The sequence below is a fragment of the Bactrocera neohumeralis genome, chromosome 5 (assembly GCF_024586455.1).
Source record: "Bactrocera neohumeralis isolate Rockhampton chromosome 5, APGP_CSIRO_Bneo_wtdbg2-racon-allhic-juicebox.fasta_v2, whole genome shotgun sequence".
Classification (NCBI taxonomy): domain Eukaryota; kingdom Metazoa; phylum Arthropoda; class Insecta; order Diptera; family Tephritidae; genus Bactrocera; species Bactrocera neohumeralis.
The window spans coordinates 73,591,062-73,616,341 of record NC_065922.1 but is presented as its reverse complement, the minus strand read 5'-3'; the positions used below and the strand labels follow the sequence as shown (position 1 = coordinate 73,616,341).

General features: G+C 33.3%; 2 protein-coding genes across 3 annotated transcripts in view; both read left to right on the top strand.

The window, feature by feature from the left end:
- The first annotated feature begins 39 nt into the window (after nt 1-39).
- LOC126758593 (uncharacterized) lies at nt 40-6,018 on the top strand. The gene is made up of 15 exons (XM_050472930.1): nt 40-136; nt 199-604; nt 661-772; nt 824-947; nt 1,011-1,219; nt 1,283-1,466; nt 1,535-1,712; nt 1,785-1,942; nt 1,999-2,205; nt 2,271-2,448; nt 2,504-2,682; nt 2,761-3,051; nt 4,045-4,188; nt 5,184-5,404; nt 5,510-6,018. Exons 1-15 carry the CDS (start codon nt 95-97, stop codon nt 5,622-5,624), a joined length of 2,748 nt encoding a protein of 915 aa, XP_050328887.1. The 5' UTR covers nt 40-94; the 3' UTR covers nt 5,625-6,018.
- A 3,244-nt stretch (nt 6,019-9,262) lies between these two features.
- The window catches only part of LOC126758590 (open rectifier potassium channel protein 1), a 38,458-nt gene continuing 22,440 nt past the window's right edge, over nt 9,263-25,280 (top strand). Inside the window, exons 1-2 of one of the 2 annotated variants that reach the window (XM_050472923.1) lie at nt 9,263-9,398; nt 9,778-10,187. The gene's annotated coding sequence lies outside the window, so the exon portion shown is untranslated. Of the gene's footprint in view, nt 9,399-9,777; nt 10,188-11,790; nt 13,005-25,280 lie in introns of those variants that run through there. The other variant, XM_050472922.1, reaches the window with a different exon arrangement.

The following is a 25,280-nucleotide window of genomic DNA, read 5'->3' as shown; positions in this document are numbered from 1 at the left end:
AGGTAACGGTTGTTCTGTCGACTTTATCGAAAATTATTGTTATTATTCCCGCCTATTAGCAATTGGTTTTTTTTTAAGTTATAAGGGATTTGATATGAATTTTGTGGCCGCTCTTACTTGTGGTACTACACCAGAGGTAAGCTTTTGTTTTACAAAGAAACAAATGTGTGAACTATATTGTGAAAATACATACGGCAGGTGGTGGCATCGCGATGTGTGAACCAGTTGCTGCTTCGTTCCGAGCCCCAAGGAGAGCTTTCCCTGGAGGCGGCAGCAGATTTTATTAATGAACTGTTCAAAGCGATTGGCTTGCACACCCAGATTACTCCACAGCAGTGTGAGACGGGAAAAGATTTCGACTGGGATGCAGCTGGTTGCCGCCGCTATATATTTCATCGTAACTCTATATTTTTCAACAGATTTGAGCTTTTTCTTAATCAGCTAAGTAAAACAGTGTGCAATATACAAACAACAGCGGTGGAATCGAAGGCACTCCAGCTATATCTCGAATTACTGGGTATTTGGTGTAATTGCTGCATGGATTTGCAGAAACAAGACTCCGATATGCAAGTGAAGTTTCTCGTAGAACCAATTGCACGAATTAGTAAATATATTTTTTAATATATTGTTGGACATATTTCAAATGAAGTGTTTTTACAGATTACCAGTTTTTTCTTGGTGTGCACAAAATTAAAAAAAAATGTGGTATGGATTTTGCCGGGGTAGACTTAATCTGCAGATATCTGCTGAATAGCGCCTTACATGGCTTATAGTATGTTTTATAATGTATTTTGTAATTTAAGGTTAACATTCATTTTTACAGTTTTGAGGAATGTCAGTCATACATAGCTGAAGGTTTAAGTAAAGTTATAGAGCAGTATTTTGGATCATCCAGTGGCTTTAATGAAGACGCATTTCAGTTCTATCGCCTTGTTTTTAGATTGGGGGTAATAAAGCCATTGTGTTCATAGCATTTTAAATAATAAAAAATGTATAACATCTTTGCACAGCACCAAAAAGCAACACATTGTGGTGTTTTTAAAAGCCTCATACGTATGCTGGATAAACTTTTAACACAGCAAAGTGTAAGTAACCATCGTCAGCTTGTAAGCTTTCTTATTGAAAAGGGTATGCAGGAAGTTTACTACACATTTCTAAAATTGGAAAGGACGAAGGGCTTGCTAAAGGCTACACTTACCTTTTTGGAGAAACTAAAGCCGTAAGCAAATCTTAAACTTTTTGTTTTACGAAGAATGTTTTAATAATTGAGAGCGCATTGTAGACATTTACTCGATTTAGAATGTTTATCGCAGACGTTTCTGGAGGCAATACTTCGACTTGCATTGCATAAAGATGAAAGCATTTCATTAACTGCAGCAGAATTGTACATTAAAATTGCACGTGACAAGACATGCACTGACGACTATATACTAAAGCATATACTGGAGTTTTTTTTGGAAGAACAGGTGCTGAGTACTAATACGTTAAACATTTATTTATTTAAATAAATATCCTTTTTTTTTATTACTTTCAGACAAATATGGAATCGATGGTGCCTTATGTTAATGCTCTATGGTCCTATTTTCCTTATATGCAGTCAATAGAAATATATTTTAAGTTGTTGAAAGATGCTGGAAGCGTGCCAGATACCATGCATTATTTTGTTGCACAATTTATACTTGTGGTGTACAAAAAAATGTTGGAGTATGACGGTAAAAGCATAATGTTTGATTTAAAAACTTTAAATAATTAGGCTGCAAATATTTTTTTCTTGTAATTCTTAGATTGTGAGCGTTATGCAAATGAATTTATTTTCGTATACAAAACGCTGCCTACATTATTCGCAGAATCAAATAGCGAGTGCGTCAATGGCATACTACTGCAAATATATAGCATATCTGATCAGGAAATGCTGTGTGAGCATATAGCTGAATTAAAACAAGTATAGTGGCATTAAAACTAAAATAAATATAATAATATAAATGCTTTTGCTTCCAGTTTCTACCTAACCTTGAAGACTACTTTATATCGATATTTAAGGGTGCTAGAAAGGTGCACTATCTCTATTTGTATGCTTCATTTGTGCATTTTGCACGCTCCATTGCAAAGACAGCGAATTTCTATAAATTGGATGGATGCGGTTTACACGTCTATGGACAATATGTAGCTATAGAGCGTGCGCTTCAAGGCCTTGGTGCAGAAAAAGTAGGTATTTTCCAAAATATTTATAAATTTATCATTAATTTTTTTTTTAATATATATGCGAACAGTCACCAAGTGCGCAGCAAGTGGATGACTACTGCTATGTTATACAAAAAATTGGTGTTTTATTGAAGGTAGGCTATAACGTATTTGATCAGTTGGAACACATTATGAAAACGCTGCATGTGCGCCTACTCCAAACTAAACAAATACAAAAGTTTGTTGATAAAAAAGAAAGTTTTATTGGTAAGTGCCACTTGCTACTTAAACAAGAATTTTTCAAAATTTTCATAAATACTAGATGTGTATGCCATTGATTTGCTGGTGAGTGGCTGCATTACGTTGTCACACAATAAAGAGTTCACAAGATCTTCAAAAATGTGGCTTGTGCGTGAAATACTCGTCTTGGAAAATTATTTAGTTAAATTTCTAAGCAAAGCAGAGTCAACAACTAATGCTCAAATGTATCGTGTGAAAACGGTAAATACATACATAAAAATACATATAACTTTTTAAATTAAAATATATTTTAATTTTACATTTTCATTCATTCAATAGTATTTTCTCTGCCTTACTAACCTATATTACTCATTTCGTGAAGTCACTGATATACCCAAGCTGCCACTTAGGTTACAACCATATCATGTCTTGGTTGAAACGTTGCTCTCTAGTTGTTTGCAGCGTAAGCCGAAACTGCAAGTTATCAGTGAAGAGGAGTCGCAGTTTCATCCTAAGCATATTATTAGCTATCAGCGAAGTATGTTTAACAGTTTCACGATGCTGCACTCAACGAAAGATATTGAACTACCATCGCCTGTAGCTTGGAAGTTATGTTTGCGCTATGGTGCGGTGAGTATTGGTGTTTTTCAGCTAATTTCTTCCTCAAATGCATTGCATACATTAAGGATGAGCCTTTTGAAAATTGTAGCGGTTAAATTTGAAATCAGGTCATTTAAAATTCAAATTTAACTAGGAAAAACGTTGACTTCCGTTACATTGAAGCTATAATGCACTTCACAAAAAAAAAAATTTCCATAAAAGAACTGCGATCTGGAAAACTTCTTCAGATTTTATAACTCTGCCTTAGCCTATAATCCCTGCCAAATTTGGTGAATATATCTAATCAAATAAAAGAAGATCTTAATATATAAATTCAGTTAGTATGCCAGCTATATGTTATAGTGGTTCGATAGATATAATAGCTCTGCCTTAGTCTATTATCCTTGCCAAATTTCGTAAAGTTATCTGATCAAATAAAAAAAAAAAATCATACAAGAACTTAATATTAGTCGTCCCATTATTATGCCAGCTGCACGCTATAATGCTCCAATCTGAAAAATTTCTTCAGATATTGTAGTCTACTTATAATCCATGGAAAACTCCTTAAAGATATCTCGTCAAATAAGAGAGTTTTCCAAGAACTTCATTTTGATCGTTTAGTTTGTATGGCAGCTATGTGCTATAATCCGATGGACCGATCTAGGAAATTTCTTAAGGTGTTACCTTAAAATATAATCCTTGTCAAATTCTGTAAAGATATCTCGTCAAATAAAGAAGTTTCCCATACAAGAACTTGATTTTAATCGTTTCGATATCAGTGGTTCTGACAAATTAGCAGCTTTTTGGGGAGAAAAGAACGTGTGCAGATCGATAACTCAAAAAGTGAGGAATTGTGTTGTGTATATATTTTGCAGGTCGCATACCATTTTCTTCTAGGTGTTACAAACTTCGTGACAAATTTAATATACCCTATTCAGGTTATAAAAATACCTTATCACTTGTTCGTTTTAAATTATTGTAACATCAATTTTTGTGTTTTTAATAATTTCTTTTGCCTTGTAGCCCACACATAAGTTCGCGGATGAACTATTTGCATTTATGCAAGCTTTAATAAAACACCATTCCAAAATATTTGCGCATATTTCTGCCGTATTAATATACAATTTGTACAATCAAAAGCCGCCGCTCACAATAGACGTTATACAGGTGAGTCGAAGAAAAAATTCTAACCTTTTAGGTATTTGGGAGTACAAAACTAAATATATGTTTGTTAATGATAAATAATATATATTGTATTTCAAGTTGTTGCAAATGTTTCGAAAAAATAAGTCGAAACATAACCTAGAATCACCAATTTCCTAGCAAGAAGACTAACGGTTAAATCATACAATAAACCTACCATACATTTCTGTTGAAGTATTTTGAGTTTCTTAAGGGATTATATACACTTGCAAATTAAAAAAAAAAAAAATTGTGGATTTTTTTTAATAATCGCTGATTCACTCTGAAAATTTGGATTGCTTTAAAATTTTAAAATGCTGCCTAAAATTTTTTTTTAACGAAAAAATTTCATTTTAGAGTGACTTAAATGTCGAAATTGTTAAAAATCTTATTCCATCGATCTAAGAAATTCGTGTGCAAATTTGATGCCGTTGGGTCCTGCCGTTTCGGAAAAATTTTACCCTTCGGTTCTGAAGTAGAAAAACGCGTTTAATATTTTGGGAGCAAGCTTCACTGAATTAAAAAATTCTTTCAAATGCGTTCATATCTACGAAACTACAACATTTGCGCGGTCAACTTAACTTCTCGAAGAAGAATCTGAAATATATGCATTTATTCGATATTTAAGCAAAATCGATTTTTTGAAATTCAAAAGTGGATATGACCCCTTTAAAATTACTGATACAGTTTTTTTGTAGGGATGCATTAGTTTGTAGTAGAGTTTGTAGCCGACTTGATAGGTTGTTGGTGTTAATATGAACTTAAGTATGCTTAAAAATATCACATTAATATAATCAAAACTATTGAAATATTAAAAACTATATAACCTTAAAAATCTACCTGAGTAACTGTAGCGTAGAAAACTAAAAGTTTTATGTACAAATGTGAATTGAAGCCTGCCTAAAAATATCACAGTTTCCTATGGAAACATATGTTTAGGATCGCAATTATTGATCCCCTCCTTTTACTCTCGTTTTTAGTCCGTTATTTCTGCACAAAAGTCCTTCATTGATCAGCTTCCAGCCGAACATACACCCACCTTGCTCTGTGTTACTGTAGTCTTGCGCGTTTTACAATTTCTACAACAAGCCCTTTTAAAAATACCACCCATCACCGGCGGCAATCGTTTGATGGCTTTGAAACACCTATACCTCTACACAGAAAATTTGAATGTTAGCGATGATAATGTGCTGCCCGATATGTGAGTAATGCCAATCAATTTACCCAATTTACCCTTTTTAATTCTAATTTATAATATGTGAAAACACTTTCTTGTTTGTCTTTTCTTATGTACTTGTTTTTGTAGTCGGGACCAAGCGAAAGCCTTGCAAAATCACATTTTAAATAATGCCGAACAATTGTGTTTAAAGGCATATTTGTGCAGTTTGGGCGTGAACACAGAAACCAATGGAGGAATATAGGCTTAGTTTGCACACGCAACAAAGTTTTTCAAAAAAATATAAAATTATCCCTTTGTTGACAAACAACTAAAAATGCGCTGCCGCGAAATATTCTAGAAAAACGACGATATACTTACTTACCTGTATGACATTTAGTTTTAAGCTTTGCGTTTATTATTTATTTCCATAAATCAACCTAATTTCCTTTTCATTATCAATATTTGTAAACAATGAGTTATTGCATATACATATGTATGTACAAGAATGTGTGCATATGAAAATGAAAGGTGCAAATTTGTAATTTTCCTATGAAATACTAAATATGTACATATATATTTGCTTTATACGCTGCTCCCTGATAAGTTTGGAAAAGTTCACAATTAACTGTGTTATTAAAAACGACGTAATTTCATAATTTTTATTTTTTAAATCACTATATTTATATACATACATACTTGCAAGTTTGTTGCAAATAAGTTGTGATTGCTTATCACTAAGTGATTTATTAATATTATATGTACATTTACTTAGAATTTTCTAAATTACTTGCATATATGAATATTTCATCATATATACATACATAGTATGTGTCTAAACTTTCTCCCCTGCCAACATTTTATAATGAATTACAAGACCATGTTTCCTGCGTCTGTCGTGTACTACCTCATTCATAATACTTCAAAAACATCCATTTAGTAATATTGTCTGTTAATTTTTAATTAATGTGCTTATACATATACATATGTAAAACGATAAGGCGGGTCATCGAAAAAAATAAGCAAAGTTACTTAAATGATTTTAGGTTTCATTGCCTGTTTGCTTAAGTTATTAACAAGCATGATGCATTTATATAACTACCTAAGAGTCGTGAATAGCTTGTCAGATGGGTTTTTTGTTGCAAGTTTCTGAAAGTTAAAAATTAGTTTAAATGGGCTATGAATAAAATATGTTAACTGTTTATAATTAGTGGGCGCGAGCTTGGGTAAAAAATTTACAAAATTATTAAAATTATTTTTTCATTAAAGACACAGTTTAATGTGTTGTTTGAAGTTTAGAAATTTTATGTATTTCAACCTGTTAAATTTAACCACTTTAACAATTTAGAAGCTTACATTTTATTTTGATTTATAAAAGTAATAAATTAAATGCATATACATATGTATGTATATAATATTATTTTGTTTTGATTGATAAATAACAATCAAAGTTTATAGTGACACCATATCTATCGATTATAGTGCCCATACACGAGCACACAAGTGCGTTCGATCGGTATGAATTCGTTTGCCCATACACGACACACAAATCCATTTTGCGTTCGTTCTTCACAGAGTTAACATATGCGACAGGCAAGCGGAACATTTCTTGGAATTTATTTCTAATGTAGCATTTTTATCTATTTCATTGTATTTCGTTAATAAGTTATTCCAACTTTTATTTTTCTTACATGATATATGTATGAGCGTTTAGGCAAAAAGCGAAAACTTTGAAGCGTGATTTCTCGGTTTTTAATTTTTACGATTATTCTTAATTGACGGGCAGGATAGGAAAAAAACTAAAAGTCGTATGGAATTAGGGCAAAGTTTATTATCATTGACATAAAATTATCTTATATTTAAACTAAAAAAATATTAAGAAAAGTCAAGTTTTAACATATTTTTAAACAGCATAAAGTAAAATTCTTTTGATCAGAAGCCACTATTTATTCAATTTTTAATAAAATTTTAAATTTTACACATTTTTTTGGAATTTTCTTAGTTTAACTAGAAGATAAATTAATAAAAAATATTAATCTCTTTGAAATTTTTTGTTTGCCCGCCGTCCGAAAAATGTACATGCGAGATGCATCGGGTAATTGCTTCCCAAAGACAGAATATCAAAGATTTCGTATCCAAAAAATTTGTGAAAGATGTTCAAATATATATTCAAAAAATCGATTTTTTGAAGCCTCGAAAGCAGGCTCTCCCCTTAACACTTGCCATTGTCCGCGATCTTCACTGTTCGGCGACACGAGAAAAATGAGAGTTTGTGCGCCGACAACGCCATACACGATAAACATGTTCGCGCACCGATCGTAAAAAATCAAACATTTTCGCGAACATGGATCGGTACGCGAACAAGCCCATACACGATAAACCGCAAGCGCACACATACCGATCGAACGCACTTGTGTGCTCGTGTATGGGCGCTTTTAGTGGTTATGGTATGTTCAGATGTGCGATTTATGACTTAAAATATATTTCAAATATAAATTAAAAAAGTAACAAGCAAATAATTATTTAATACTAAAATTAAATACAATATATAATAAACTAAAATAATAAATTTAAACTTTTAATTATTAATTCTTATATAATAATAAATTTTATAAATAAATATATAAGATAGTAAAAATGACTGCTAAATGATTTGTATATATGTATGTACATTTAAATTTATTGATCAAAATTAAACTAAAAAATTCTTATATCAATTATAACTAATTTAAATATTAATTATTATCAGACAACGTTACTTTTTCAAGTAAATCTTTAAAAAATCACAATTTTCTTTCGTTTAAAATATTTAAAAAAGGTTGTCAACAACTAACACATAAATCATAAGGCACTTCCTTTTTGCATTTAGTGCGCAACTTAAAAATTTAGTAACAATTAATTAATAGCAATTACTAATCTGTAATAAAAATCTTTGTCGGCGGAAATTTACATGCAAATTACGCATTAATTTGAATACCTACGCACGCACTTGTTAACCTGTCTATGAATGCCTTAAGTGAGTACTTAATTTCTAGGTCTTGAGGGAAATTAAAACAGACACATAAGTGCTTGTAATAACATTTTTTTCGCTATCTGATTGATCGGTAGTCATCCATTAAAATCAATTTAAATATTGCACAACTCTAATGCAAATAAAATGCGAAATTTTGACAGTGAATATTAATTAAAAAATTGACATTTAATTATAAAAAATATAAACAACACAAATCAATTATAAGTTAGACAATTTCGTTAAGTTTGACAATTTTTTTATAACATCGTATTTTGGGTATGTTCTCTATGCATGTTAAATATGTCAATTGTCGTACACCCGTATTTTATGTCTGCAAGGGCTAGTCTAGCACTCCTACGGCACACGCATACGTCACAGGTGCCCTTGAAGCCCAGTTGCTTATGTTGATATCTCTGGACTTTTTTATGCTCATAGATTTCAATGTGCATACATACATACATATGTTTGTAAAATAACCAACTCCTTAGCTGCGCCCTCAAATGTTTATCTAAAGTCAATTATCAATTTTATTGGCGCAGTTGGTTAGCTGAAAGTGATGATACATTTCTTCTTCATTTAAATTTATTATATGAATGTAATAAATTATGTACATATGTTTGCCTGTATTTTTTTTGGCTAAAGTTGGTTAGAATGACGCTTTCCGCTACAAAATGCATGCAATTTAACTTTATGTATTTTTTGTACATATCTTTTATAATGTTTTTATTATTTTATTAATTATTTTTTATATTTTTTTTTATATATTTTTATATATATTTTTTATATACTATGTACTTTTAATTTTATTTTTATGACTTTTTTATTTAACAATATTTTCAATTTCTGCTTTACACACGCACAAATGTTTAAATATCTCCTTTTCTTAGTTTCAAACACATTTTCACTTTGGACGAAAACTCTAAATTTTTGCGTAAATCAAACTAAAAATGCGCCGGCTAATTTTCAACCTGTAAGCACATTGTGTGCTCTGCAGCCTCTGAGGCCAGCAGCAGACGCATCGTTAAGGTGATAATACATTTAATTCATTGCTACTGTTTGTTTGTGTTGCTTATTTGCAAATTCGCTACCTCCTACAGCTTGCCATTTCATAAGTGTGTGCTCATGCTACATATGTATGCGTTTGAACAATAATTTACTAGTATTGGTGTAACTTGAGTTCATCTCTTTTTGCTTTGTTGTTGTTTTTGCTTCGCTGCAGCCTGAAGTAGTATGTATATTTTAGCGTCAACAAATCATTTATTGTCATAATTTCCTCTTATTTACAAAAATACAATATGTACGCCTTTCACAACGTCGTGTTTGAGTGTATACTACCTATAGAGTGCAAAAATTAGAGTAATCGGTGTTACATTTATAAATACAAACAATTTTATTTATTTATCAGCGAAACTATAAAATACGCTACTAACAAGCATGATTAAACCTTTGCGAAATTCACCGCCGTCATTATTACAACAAGGAACAGCCTAACATTCTAATGTAAACAAACTTCACAACAAGCATTTCCGTTACCTAACGTCAACTTCAGTTTGTCAACAGTTGAAACTAAGATTTAATAAAAGTGATTTAATTGCCTATAACTAGCCGTTAAATGTGCAAATATTTATGTTTAAAACGTGTTATGAGTTTAGTGTGAATATCAGTATGTTAATTGTGTTATAAAATCGAATGTAAATTGTGCTATAAAAAGTCAAGGAAAGTCAAGGAAATTGTACGCGAACATCCTTTGTGAAGAATGACATTGAAAAATTTGGACCAAAAAAATTATTGGAAGCAGCACAGAATGGAAAATCGGTAAGTATATATCGGTAATCCATATTTTTAACAACAGACACTTTGCCACACATTATGTATTAAAACTATAAAAATTCAGTTAGTAAGTTAAAAATAAGCGATCACATAGAAAAGCGCATATAAAATTAATGCTCCAGATCCTTTCCAAAAATAATTTGAAACTTTTTATATATTTTTTTATATGTATATATTTGTACTTGTGCTAATTTTGCATTTGAAATTAACTCAATAGCGAGTTACCGGTTTTTAATAAGCTTTTTAAAGCGTTACCGCTATTTGCACATCATTAGGAATGTAGGAAAAAATGTAAGGAGTACGTAACTGCTCCGATTAATGCCTGTCTAAGCATATTTGCGCTCGAGAGCAGTATAATAAGACCTAAACAAGAAAGCTAAACGTTACTTACTACTTGTTTAACTAAAATTTATCTATACATTGCAAAAATATGTTATTTTTTACAAGCTTTATTTATTTTATTTAGCTTTAGTATGACAAACTAAGCGATTTGTAGATATATACATACGTGTGTGCATACATATACATAAATCTAGTAGCAAATTTTATTCGTGTTTGTATACGCCGATCGCGAAAAGCGCTTTTTCGCTCAATGTGTTGTAATTGTGTTGGTGTTGCGTATGCGTGAGTGCACGAGCAACGCTGAATTCGACAAGCGTATTTATATGGGCAACGAATTTTCGGGGAGCGCTTTAATTCTAATATAAATGTATGTATGTATATGCGTGTGTGAGACAACGTATTTTATGGCGTGCAATAAATTAAAAGTTAAAAATTGAAATTGAAGACGACACCAGAATACTTGTCACCACTGCATACTCACACACACACACACAGTCGCTCACTAATCTAAGTAAATAACTACCTGTTAATTTGTCTATAGATGTGCAACAATAAAGCGCCGGCGTATGGCTGATGGGGGTGATACAAAGCTGCTCGTCAGCGATGTACGCGCTTAATATATTTTTTGTGAACTTTTTGTGTTGTGAAAGTGAATTTGATTTATAAAGCATATAGAATTAAATAAATTATAATAAAGGCCTGAAAAATATCACAACAAAATTAACGCTATCGCTCCAGCTTTTCTCAGCGACGCGCATTTCTGCTGCTGTGATTTCGAAATCTTCAAAAGCGCGTCTTGCAGCGCCTTCAAAGCGCTCCGAATGTCTATCCCTACATCCAACTGCTGCCTGCACAACCGCGCGTTGATCCATTTTTTGTGTATATGTGGCTATGTATGTATGTATGTGTGCCATTAAACAATAGCGCTCGGCGCTCGACTTAAACTACACAAAGTGTGTGTGCGCCGCTTTTTAGGTGTGTGTGCGAAAGCATTATTGTGACACCTACGCGCGCTGCTCACTTCTGCGCTTGTGTGCTGCGTCTGCATTATTCACTTGAGTGTGTAGCCGTGCGATCGCGATTGTGATCGCCAACGCTGCTTCCCCTAATGCTGTGTAACAAATATGCAATAATAACAACAAAAAGCCAAACACTACCACATGCGCGCCTATATAGAGCGGTAGCAAAGCTCAGTGGTGGTTGGTGTGAAAATGAAAATCGAGCAGCAGCAACAGCAACAAATCACAGTCGTGCCAATATCAGCAACAGCAACATCAGCAGTAAACGCTTAGGAGCAGCAGTCAGTATGAGCAACGGCGTTAGCAGTCACAACACAGCAAAGGCGCGTCAAGAAAACTCGGTTCAGCAATCTGTGTTGTGAACGCGTTTTTCGCTACTTATTATAAATTTTTTTTTGTTTTTTTTTAATTTTTTCGATTTTGTGCAAAAAGGAAATTTTCATTTAACGTTAGCGGTGCACACTGGCAAGCGGTCAGTCATATTATGGACGTGCCGGTGAGCGTATGCCGGTTTGCAGTGTTACAGTTTTAACTAAAAAGAATAATAACAAAAGGAAAAAACAATATCATAAATTAAATACGTAAATTTACAGCGCCAAGCTTACGCGCAACTAATACGTAAACGCGACTCAACGCGTACACACGCGTCTGAGTTTTACGAAAAATACGAACTGAATTCATTAAATAATAAAATTTAAAAAAGTATTTAAATTACTTAAAAAAAAAAATCGCATTACGGCCTGAGCAGCAGCTCATTACAAAGCTGTAAACGTCGCCTGGTGTTGATCTGTCTGTCCATACGCACTCGAAACTCGATCAATCTGTGTGTTGAATGCTTGTATTTACATACAAACACACTTCTGTAAATTTGACGGCCAGTAAGTCAATCAGACGCGGCGGGTGGTGTGGCTTTATCGGTGCTAAATCGTGTGTCAAGGCGTGAAAGTAACAAGTCTAAGTGCATACGAGCATACATACATACAAATGTACAAATATTGGCATTACAAATGTTGAATTTGTTTGATAATAAATAATATAAGAAAACGTTTAAATAAATCGCTTTCGGCGGCATATAAATTTCTTGCACAAGTAAAGTCACAAGCGCAGCATAAATACCTTTTAAAGAAAAACAAAAACAAAAAAATAAATAAATAAAAATAAAAATAAGAGAAGCGCAAAACAATTTGTTTTACAAGCCGTTAACGCCTTGCGATTTTTTAAATGCTACCTAAATGTTATACAAGCGTGCAATTAAATAATAATAAAAATACCATTTTGTGCCGTTAACACTTCATTTAAATTAAGTGCATTATTAACATTATTTTAAACGAAACCATACTGTCTTGTCAAATTGTTGGCAACGCAGAACGATTTTAAGTAACGCGGACGCGCAGGATCAGCAGCAGTGCAGCAGTTGGTGCATTGACATTTTGTTATCACTGTAGGTTGAGTATTTACTACAAATTAATTAATTATTTAATTTATAATAAAAAAAATGTGCAAAAAATCATTTGAAGGTACGTGACATGCGTGACGCGCGTTAACAATATAAATTATTATTAAATCGAATTATTAAATTAGCTCACAGAAACTAAATTAATAATCTGCTTAACTAATTGAGGCGCTGAACTCATGGTTTTCTTATTCTAAGCTGATAATTAAAAGTGAGGTTAGTCGTTATGAGTCAAAGGACCGTTTTCTCAATGCCTGGTTAGCAGCCAAACTGTCAGTAAAACAAGAAAAAACGTTAACTTCGGCTGCACCGAAGCTAATCTACCCTTCACAGGTGCATTTCTTTTAGTAACTATGTATGTGTTCAGTTTGTATGGCAGCTATTTGCTATAGTTAACCGATCTGAACAATTTCTTCGGAGATTACATTGTTCCCTTAGAAAATAACAAAAATAAAAAATGTGCCAACTTTTGTGCAGATACGTTGTCAAATGTGAAAGTTTTCCATACAAGAACTTAATTCCGATCGTTCAGTTTTTATGGCAGCTATATGTTATAGTGGTCCCATATCGGCACTTCCGACAAATGAGCAACTTCTTGAAGAGAAAACCACGTTTGCAAAATTTCAAAACGATATCTTAAAAACTGAGGGACTAGTTTGTATATATACAGACGGACAGACAGACAGACGGACATGGCTAAATCGACTCAGCTCAACATACTGATCATTTATACATATACATATGTACATACATACATATATACTTTATAGGGTCTCCAACGCTTCCTACTGGATGTTACAAACTTCGTGGCAAACTTAATATACCCTGTTCAGGGTATAAAAAGTTTCTTTACCGAAAGAAGAAGTCTTGGTTAAGTTAACCAGAATTTAACTAACTTCGAATTTATAATCTAACGAGAGAGGAAGAACAGTTTTTCGTTAGTCGGCTCTATGTAACCTGAATGGACCCAGGCATGGAATGTCAACTCATTCCTACTCACTTCCTGCAGGAATATTTTTTGCCGCTACAACATAATTTTCGCCTCTAATCTATTTGATTTAATAGCTACCCTCGTTCTACTAAGCTTTAGTCTTGATCAAATTGGTTCTTAGGCGCTTCTTTTTCATTAAACATATTTTAGGTAATAACCGAGCTCTGACTACAATTCATTATGAGCATCTAGTCATTCTATATACATACATGGATTCAGACGCCTAATGCCAGAAATGTGTTTAGAAAACTGTCGCCGATCTTCGGTTGTTAGAAAAACTTCCAGGTCTTCCATTCTACCCATTCAACTCATTCCGTCTAGATAATTTTGCTGTGATCAGTCTCCTGATCAACTCTGAATTCCATTTCGCAATGCTTCCCTGACGTAATTCGCGAGCCTCCCTGACGTAGTTCCCTGAAAAACTTCTCGTACTGACGGTTCCTGCGGGCGTAATGTGGTCTAACTCTAACTACTTATCTAGAAACTGGACTTCATTGCAGTTCTATAGCGTCAAAAAAGTGTTCAAGAAGTAAAGAATATGATTACCGTACATTCCTCCCGGCAGACGGCTTACTTATAGTATATCTGATATATGCAGATCAGCTGAAGAGCTTGATTCCAATGAGTGGGGGATTTATTTATGGAATTAATGTTATAGTGACTGGCGAGTGTAATAATAAATACGCATAAATACCTGTTAACCGAACTCTTAAGCTTATAATGTGTCTGACTTGGAAAAATAAACGATTTAAATTCACTTAAGACGTTATATATATGCAAATATATGAGAAAAGCTTCACCGCCGTAAATATGCTTGATCTGCATTTCGTCTGAAAGTAATTAAAAAAAAGAATACCTCAAAGCACCGAATTAGAAAAGCAGCTGATTTAATTTTACAAGTGTGACGAATGTCTTCTCCCTGCATTTAAGCCGATTCCGGTTTTCGCTTATCATTCGTTCCCTGTTTTTGTACCGAAACGCTGTTAGCTTTTGCCAGCTCAATAACAATAAAAAATCACTCATTAATAATATCAACACCTTGTAATCATAATGTAATTAATAAAATGTTAAAATTGCATTAACCGAATTTGTAATTAGCACTTAAGTAATGAGTAATGTAAACCAGATTTATTAATTTTGAGAATATTATTTTGCAATTCGATCAGCTGTTCTCAGGATTAAATTTTTTAGGTGGTTTTAATGCCATTTGGAATACCATCTTTTCGTTTATTCTTATTTTTTTGCTTAGTCTGATAATTAGGTTCTATTTTGCATGTGTCCAGAGACAGGTTGCTTAATTTTAGATCACCCATTGAGTCTAGTAGAAGAGGAGGTTGTTTAACCTCCAATATTCCAATGTAGTACTCGTATATGAAGAAGTCCGCTCCAATCATGCACTTTTCGTGAAACGAGTTAAAAAGATCCTATATATTTATGTTTGTCTTCTCTAATTCCGCTCAAACTTGAACATTAGACTGTTCTCAAAGGATGCGGAACTGTCTTTATCAAGGACTTGCACTAAAAATTGATACCATAACTTTAAAAGCCATAAGACTTCCGTGTAAATCAAGCTGTTCCAAAGACAATTGACAACCCATTTCCACGACAGTCGGGTTTACGTAATCGATCCGAACCCGGATACCCGGTCAAGGATTGTGTACTCGGCAACAGTCACAGCACAGTCGGGTGACCGGAACGGACCCAGATGTACATACTTGTATATCAGGCCAAGGATTCTGAACTGACCCACTAAATATTTTGTTTAAAATTCCAATACCCTCTACACATTATTAAAGTATTTCTTTGTATTCCTGCCTTTAGAATGCCACACTTTATCACTTCAAAGGGACTTAAGCAACGACTGTGCCATGATGTTTTCAAAATTAAATTAAAAGAATTTATGATTAGCTTTACTGACGCCAAAAGTAGCAAAAACTACGCGTCGCCTCGGTGATACCCACACCTCATACCATCACAAACCTAAGCAGATAATAACATGTCAAATGATGGTACGAAGTGCGACAGTTTAGATTCAATGTTATCGCAAACATAACGAACATTTTAATACCAACTTGTCAAAGCAGTTTAGAGAACATGTCAAATTAGTGGAATTGACACGCAGCAAAGAAACTTAAATTGTTGCCATGATGTGTTAAATCAGGAATTCCATGAATCTTATTTATGCCTCTTGTTTTTAGCAGTGATTAGGCGAAAATTCAGTCAAATAAAACGGTTTTTTGTCTCTTTGGACTTTTTAGAGCTGAAACAGTGGGATCTTGATAGTTGGAGAAAAATCTCCAGAATGAGCTTAAAGCCTTTCCTGCGTAATTTTTGTAAAAAGCTTTTTGGAAATACTCATCAAAAACTGTTAATAACCCATTAAAATCCATCGCTTAAAATTTGCAGAGTGGCGAATCGAACAAACAACTCACTAAGCTAATCTAATAGCGGCAGAACGTATATTGCCAAACGAAAATTTGTTCAAAGAGCTTTCTGCTTCTTTCTATATATTATTTAAATACACCAACCAAATTTATACTTTCTCCTTAGCAACTTCGCCAATATACGTAACATTTTCAAAAACTAATCCGCTAGCTTACTGTATTACTGTTTTGATAAATACGCTGATTTGAAATAAATACCGCTATGCCCATCAATTATTAGCCTGCTCGAGCACTTACACACATACTTATTAGGGCTTAATTATTACCTCTTATGTTATATATTCATTATTAAAATGTGATTTGTCAAAATATTTGCATTGTTGATATTAAAAATATTAACTTATTTTCGTAGTGCTTGGCAATAAACCGTTGGGAGAATTAAGAGGAGTAAAATATTGGCAACGAAAATATCAAACACAATCAGCTGATGTGGCATGTTATATTTAATAAAACTGTTTAATTGTCGTTAATTGTAAAGTACAATAGTTCAAACAATCGATTAATTATCTTTTCATGATTATTAGACAAAATCTATCGATTTGAAATTTTGCAATTTTTAAGAAGACATTTTTCGAAATTTAACATTGAAGTTATTGGTCAAACCAACGCTATAGTCTCTAAACATGTTGTTCAGATCGGACCACTATCGGCCCATTTATGTAGTTGCCATACAAACTGAACGATGAAAATCAAAATAAAGATCCGTACCGTTTTATGCTATCCATGAAACCGAAGTTTTCGCTTTTTTTGTTTTTTTTTTTTTATTTATTGAAAATCCAAAATCAAAATAAATTAATTTACTATATATGTATAAACAGTTTTAAAAAATAATTCTTCCGTATTCTCTCTCCGCCGTTTCGATTTTTTTGACATTTAGTATTTACGTACTTAAATAACGCATAGCAGATATTAGTATTTACTACTTCTTTTGGTAGCCACTCTCATTGATACTTCCTCTTTATTGGCTTATAAAAAGTATTTATGCATCCTCGGCTCAATTGTTATGCAAACAGCGTTTTTATTTATGCCTTTCCCAAACCGAGTTAACGCCCCGACGAAGGTCACGCTTTCGGCACTATGCCAAATGCCAACGTCATAATAAAATTTGTCACTAACTAATAAATGTATATTGTGGTGGTGGGGGTTTTTAAGTTTTTAAGCCCAAACTCACCAGCAAACCTACATGCAAACACACGAACTAACAAAAAATTGCCTGCTTTGCTACAAATACGTGTTTGTAACATTGTGCATGTAAACACTCTATTGTTGTTCAAGCATTAATAATCGATCGATTATTTTCATATAGTATGTGCGTTATCGACTCATACTCACCTGCGCTTACAAGGCATGCTGTCAAATTTGAATAGCAAAAGAAGCGCTAAAGCCAATGCAAATCCTCGTACAAATCGTCGGCATTTAAACTGCAAGCCTTAGCGTATGCAAATATGAATTATATACAGGTTTATTTGTAAACAATCAATCATATTTTGTGTATGCATGTGTGATTGTGTTGTTCATTACTACTATAATATATGATTTGGTGTTGAACTTGATTTTACGGATTTTGCGGGTGACAACAATTTTTTTTACTTATTATGTCGTTGTTGTTGCTATTGTACAGCCTATACAGTTGCCCGCGTGCTGCATTTAAATTTATGAATAACATAAATTTTGTGCACTACTAATTAAGTGCCAACCCTGCACGTGAGGAGAGACAAGTGTTTTTGTAGTATTTTGTATCGAAAGTACTGCGAGTAAAATATGTATATCAGAAAGTATGCACACATATTAAAAAACAAATAAATAAAACTTAAAATGTATAATAAACAAAGTTGAATTACATGTGTAATTGCGTCAATACAAGTATGTACCTGTAATCAAATTGCATTGCACAAGTTATGATATCAGCGTCGTTTGCCGCCAACAGCTTAGCTGTTGATCAAGCAGCCTGGTAGGCTTGTAGGCAGGCGCGGCGTGCCATATACATAGGTTAGACCAACGCAAACTGGGGCAATCTTATCGAAGTTTACGCTAAATTGACACTCGAAATGTGTGCAATACGATTAAGTGTGAGTTGATTTGTGCTAAATTGTGATTTATGCGCATTGTCAGCTAGAGAATGGGTCAGCGCATGGTCAACGTAAATGTTATAGTGTGTATGCCGTAACGCGCCATAATAGAATAGGCCGGTTCTTAAAACTATTTCTTAACTTTAAAGGGCAACCAGCTCTGTAATAGAGTTGCTTGAAAAAATATTAAACAAACTACTAAGTGATAAAAATAAATCCCATTAATATGATTTTAAATTATTTTTGTACAAACAACATTGCCTAACTTAAAAATAGTAAAATGAAAGTATATTAAGTTTGGCATGAAGTTGCCAGATAGAAATGTTGGAAACTCTATAAAATTGAGTTTTCTATAAAGCTTAAACATAATTGATCAGCGTGATAAGCAAATTCTATATAATTTTGTGCTGCTGTCTCTCCGTTGTCTGTTTATATGCTAACTAGTCTCTCAGTCGTTGAGATATCGATCTAAAATCCATCACACGATCTTTCTTCTCCAAGAAACTGCTCATTTATCGGAATCGCTGATATAGCTGTCATACAAATTTACCTATCAAAATCAAAATAAATGTCCTTTTACACTTTTTATGTTAAAAAAAATTCACCTGTGCGGGGTATTATATAGCTTCGGTGCAGTCGAAGTTAACGTTTTTTGTTGTTCCATGCAAAAAGTCTACAGTGAAAACACAACTTATACATATGTATGTAATTTTTCTTTAAGCGTCAACCTTGAGTTATTAAAACCACGTATAACAGTAGTAAATAGTACTTACAATAATTAAAATAACTGTATCATTAACTACCGTACATTGACCTGCCCGAAGCATTGATAAGCTGTCATTGCATATCGCTTGTGTTGTAAACCGATTGATTAATGCGATGCGGTAACTAGGAAATACATTATATGCATACAAAAACGGCCACTTGCAAGAATATTTAAAAATTGTACAAAAAGTACGTAGAAAGGCGACCATGAAATTTATTAATATCAAATTTTCTTTGTTCAGCAAATATAATGCAAGGAAAGCATGAGTTTTATTGCGATATTGTCGGGCAGTTAACTTCATTTTGAAACGTTGAATTGATGCAAATATCTCTTCCCTAGCTTTTTGAAAGGTGGGGCTACTAAATGATTGAAAATAGCAGAGCTCTTACATTCGCTGTCGCTGTGTATAAATTTTTTAAATAATGCTGAAATTTTTTTTAGTGTTCAAACGCCCTTCGTACGTTTTTAGGCCCGAAAATTCTTTGGATTTTTTTTAATGGGACAAAAATATATGGCTGGCGGCTATACAGACTCCACACTTTTGCGTGGTTATTTTTCTAGTAAGCGCCTCTATTAGTAATATTACAACGTACATATGTGGTCCATTTTTCAACCACTTCTATTCGCAATGACTTTGTGAAGCTCTGTTCGAGCCTTGTCGTAATTTGGAGAGTCTTAGAATTGTTGTTCTGCTTAATGGCTACGCAATTTTGGAGATTGACTTAGTTTCGATACTGCGTCGAGTTCTAAGCTCCGCAGACATTTGCCTTTGGTACATAAATTTACAAATTTTCTTTCTGATGTGTTTTTGTTGTAAATTATTGAATTATATAGTTTCAATAAATTTAACTGAAACCCTACAGCGCTAAATCATTTGAGGTGAACTTGAGTAAATTAAAGATTACTTGTAAGCGGGCTATCTCTTCGCCTGTAATTTGGTCTCTTGAAATCATCAAATTTTTCAAAATGATTTTAGGTAATTTAACAGATAAGCATTCAAATATATAGTTTTCTTTTCAAATACTGATAAAGTTTGACAACATTGATAGCAGCGCGCTAATAATAAGCATACAGAAAAACTTAAATATTTATTTACAGCATATTTGGTCAGTTAACAATTTTTATTTAATTTTTCATTATTTATTTTAGTGCGATTGTAAAAATATCAATTTTCCAAGCACAAACATAAAATTATTTGCTGTATAACTCATTTCATTATTCACTATTAGAACACTTATTAATCTATCGATAACAATCGATTTTCACAATGAGCGATCCTTGTCTGCTATTTGATGGCGAGTCATAATTATGTACATACATATATTTTATAACTGCTTAAATACAAAAGATATACATTTAATAAAATTTCCATATTTTTTATATCTTGAAAATACATACTTATGCAAATAATATATTTTAATAAAATTTCCATTACGTCCAAGAGGCGTGTTTTTTTATATCTTGTAGATAAAATAATAGATACAACTCCTTTGAAAATCATAAAACACGAAAATCGACAAGACAACGCCTTTCTAAATTTTTCCGTACCATTTACGTATCTTATTAATCTTAAATAAATATTAAAATATTTACTTATTTCTCATTTTCGTATGAAAAGGTGTGGATTATGTCGGAAAGTTTTTTGTTGAGCCCAAATAATACAATAAATTCATATATTTTTTATATATAGTAAAAATAACGTCACATTGCGCCATCGCTACCACAATTTAACGAACACTTGTTAATTATTTAATGACAATTCATACCGAAAAAAATGTCTGCCGCTTTGTTTTAGCTAAAAATATTTTATATTGTTTTATAATTAATTTAATTGACACTTTCGATTCACAATTCGGGGGTTACAGTTTACAATATGTGGGTGTTTTAAATTTACATTAATATTCAAAACATGATTTATTGCATGTCTCAGAGTATTTAGTACTCTATAATCGATAGTACGATAATTTTATGCTAAAAACAAATGCACGCTGTTTTTATTGCAAACACGTGGTTGAGTTTTGAAATGGACTTGGCGGGGTGTTTCTGTAGAACATATTGTAGATTAAAGGTCTCGATCGATTAAAATCAAGATTAAAAAGATTAAGAATCAGATCAAGATAAGAAAATCAGCTGTGAGGGTATTAAAGCTTCAATGCAGACAAAGTTAAAGCGGTTTCTTATTTTTGCTATCACAATAATAAATTTCCAATTGGAGGTGTGACATTTGTCGAATTTAGGAATTTTTGCTGCAGTGTGCACTGATCCTAAGGATTTTTTGCGTTTCTGGGGGGTTCTGGGAGTGTGACATTTGTCAAATTTAGGAATTTTTGCTGCGGTGTGCACTGATCCTAAGGATTTTTTGTGTTTCTAATATGCAGAAGTGCCCACATATGCGTCCTTCTATTATTAAAGATGATTAAAGATTTTACGTAAAAGCTGTTCATTTTCGTTTATAAAAATAATTCACTGCAGTACTACCGGTATTTTGTCATTTTATTTGATGTCATAGCTTTTCTGCGAAAAAATCACGATCAATGAGCTTATTTACGTTTATCCATTATTTACAAGACGTTTCATTTGTTGTTGTTTTTTTGAAATTTTTTAAGCTGCTAATCATTTTCATTATGCCAAGCGAAAATGTGACAATTTGCGGAATTCACACGAAAATTTCGGTAGCTATGCATGTTTGCATGTTTGTTGTCGTAAATGTAAATATGTAGAAGTGTCTAGTTGACACAACAAAAATGTCATAAGAATAATGCAAACATCGTTGAATATCATAATTGAATGAGGAAATATAAGCAGGTGAAAAAATGTATATACTTTTGATTTCTTTTCGACAAAAAAGTGGAACACCTGTTGGCTGTTTTGTTGTTGGTAAAGAAAAAGAGTAAAAGAAATATTAAAATATTTTTTGATTAAAAATATAAATTATCTATATTTGTAAACTATTTTCTGCACTTCCCGTTGGTAAGAAAAACACCGCTGTAATCTGAAATGTGCACTTCCTTTGCCACTCTAATTTAGCGTAATGTCGTTGAAAACGCCGCTAATAAAAACAACTTAGCGCTGATCACGTATAGAAATACTCGCAAATATGCATTGACACTTGTGCATACAAACACTTACATATGTTCATACATACATATACTCATACAAACATGCGCTTTTCTCGTTAACGTGTTTGTTTTGTTTACAAAGTTGTCGAAGTTGTCAACTGACGCCACTGAGATTTCATTTTTCACTTCTTTTTCAAGAAATTTGCAACAAAAACAAAAAAAAAGCAGTCGCAGTTACTAATTTTTGAACGTAAGTCGCTAAAAATGTATCGGGTCGTTGCGGTGTGAGGGGAATTACCGTACGTTATTTTGTCAAATAAATGTCAATCAACCGCTAATAAGCGGCGGAGCTGTCGATATGTGCCAAGAAAGCGGGGAAAATCACGCCTTATTGCATATATAAACGAGGGACACTCGATAAATACATATGTAGAAAATAATAGATATAATAAAATATTGAATGTCAACTATAGCAATTCTAATGCCACGTTTCTTCTTCTTTATTGGCGTAGACAGCGCTTACGCGGTTATAGTCGAGTTTACAATAGCGCGCCAGTCTTTCCTTTTTCCGCTTTTCGGCGCCAATTGGGAATTCCAAGCGTATTCAGGTCCTTCTCCACCTGGTCTTTCTAACGGAGAGGAAGTCTTCCTTTTCCTCTGCTTCGAATAGTCTCAGAGCTGGAGTGTTTTATATTGAGGAAGTTACACGACACGGAGTCGCCTTTTCTGAAACCTCGCTTGGCATCTACCGCCTTGAAAAGGTCCTTTCCGATCCTGACGGAGCTTTTGATATTACTCAACGTCAGTTTACACAGCCTTTTTATTTTTGCAGGTATGCCAAATTCAGACATCGGCATAAAGGCAGCTCTTTTTCAGCTTTGAAATCGACGAAGAGGTGGTGTGTCGGGTGTCACGGTCTTTTCCAAGATTTGCGAATGGTGAATAGCTCGCCAGTTGTTGATTTTCCAGGCCTCAAGCCACACTGATAAAGTCCAATCAGTTTGGTGACGGTGGGCTTTACTCTTTCACACAGTACACTCGATAGAACCTTATATGCATTGTTGAGCAGGCTTATCCTACGGTAGTTGGCGTAGATTGTGGGGTCTCCATTTTGTGAATTGGGCAGAGCATACTTGAATTCGATCATATTCTACAAAGCAGCTGATGCATGCTTCTTATCAGTTCTTCACCGCCTCATTTGAAAATCTCGGCAATCCATCAGCCCCTACCGCTTTGCTGTTTTTCAAACGGGTAATTGCTATTCGAACTTCTTCATGGTCGGGCAGTGGAATGTCTGATTCACCGTCATTGTTTCGGGTTCATCATCTCCAGGTGTTATGTTTTCACTGCTATGCAGCAGGCTGGAGATGTGTTCCCTCCATAATTTCAGTATGCTCTGGGCATCAGTCACTAGACCACCTCTGCTCCGGTCTTGAAACTTTGTGTTAGTCGGGGTTAGTTCTGTTCGTCTTTTCGTAGAATTTTCGAGCACTGTCGGCCAGCTTGTCAAGTTCTTCGTACTCACGCTCTCTCAACTCATACATGTTATGCTTCATATATAGGTTGTCGTTTAAGAGGTCTTAAGTTAAAGTTGGTATTTTTACCGGTTCCAGACGAATATATTTTCTTTGATCTCCTTGTAGATTCAGAATTCAGTTGGCTCGTGCAGTAAGCACGTGTTTACTTAGGCATAACCGTGTCTGTACTCGAAAAATTGACGCTTCACAACACTACTGGTTTATGAACAGTTATCATAATGAAAATGTAAGAATTAAATACTACAAAACTCAAAATTTGGTGCAAACATTTCGAGAAATTGATAACAGGAACGAACTACACATTTTCTTGATAAGTACTTATATTTTTCAAGAGTTATGAATGGTCATTCTTTATAAACATTACGAGTTGGAAACTGATAAATTTTATAGAAATGATAAAAATGTATTACTGCAAAAAAAAAAAATCAAATGAAAATTAAGGAAATTACATTTGTTATTGCAACTGCAATTTCTCGCCTATCTAGAGTGCCATTCATGCATTTTGTTTAAAAAAAATAAAATTTCAAAGATTTAAAAAAATATACTCAATTTTATTTACACTACACTCTTATAAATTCACGCTATCGCACACCGAAATTTTCCTCTCATCAATGTTGTTTTCCTTAATTCAATGATTAACGTCAACGTCATCGCTCATTTATTTATACTATTATTTATTGCTTACAAGTGCGTACATACATACATACATATATGATATGGATATACATTACTTAAGTGTGCTTTTTATCATCCGTTAAGCGCTTCATATTATTGTATAAATGCGAGCACGAGTTTAACAGTGTCATTACTTTATCGTTAGTCGATGCGAATGCTTGTGATACTCGTGTGCTATCGATAATTAAGTGATAAGTGTGAGCCTTTAAGACTTTTAGCGGCTACTACTTGTTGGTATACGAGCATTTTTTGAAATGAACGCGCTTATCTCGAAAAATATTACCTATGTACTATATGTATGTAATTTGATGTATTTAAGAGATGAGTACTCATTACTTGCTCAACAATGTTCGCTATAAAGTTATGTAAATGTAATCATTGCGATAACATTATTGCAAATTGGTCTAACCTTCCTGGATTCAGTAAGACTTAACTTTCTTAAATTTCGAAAGCAAGCAAGTAGAAGCAATAAGTCGAAACAAATCCATCTTAAAAGCTCAAAACGTTCACTTCAAAGAGCTATCAGAAGTATGTAAGTTATGGAGATTTCATTGCCGGTCTCAGTTTCGAGTACGTTAACATTCCGACGCTGCTTAAAACTTATAAAATATCCTATCCTATCTATTCTTTTAACGGTTAAGGAAATAAGACTACATGAGATTTCTGGATTCAGTAAGACACTTCAGAGAAGACACTTAACTCTCGACAGCAAGCAATAAGTT

Coding starts and splice junctions, on each gene's coding strand:
- LOC126758593 (XM_050472930.1), top strand. CDS start 95: ATGAATTTTGTGGCCGCTCTTACTTGTGGTACTACACCAGAG. Junction 1,220..1,282: donor TTTTTGGAGAAACTAAAGCC/GTAAGCAAATCT, acceptor AGCGCATTGTAG/ACATTTACTCGATTTAGAAT. Junction 2,683..2,760: donor AAATGTATCGTGTGAAAACG/GTAAATACATAC, acceptor TTCATTCAATAG/TATTTTCTCTGCCTTACTAA.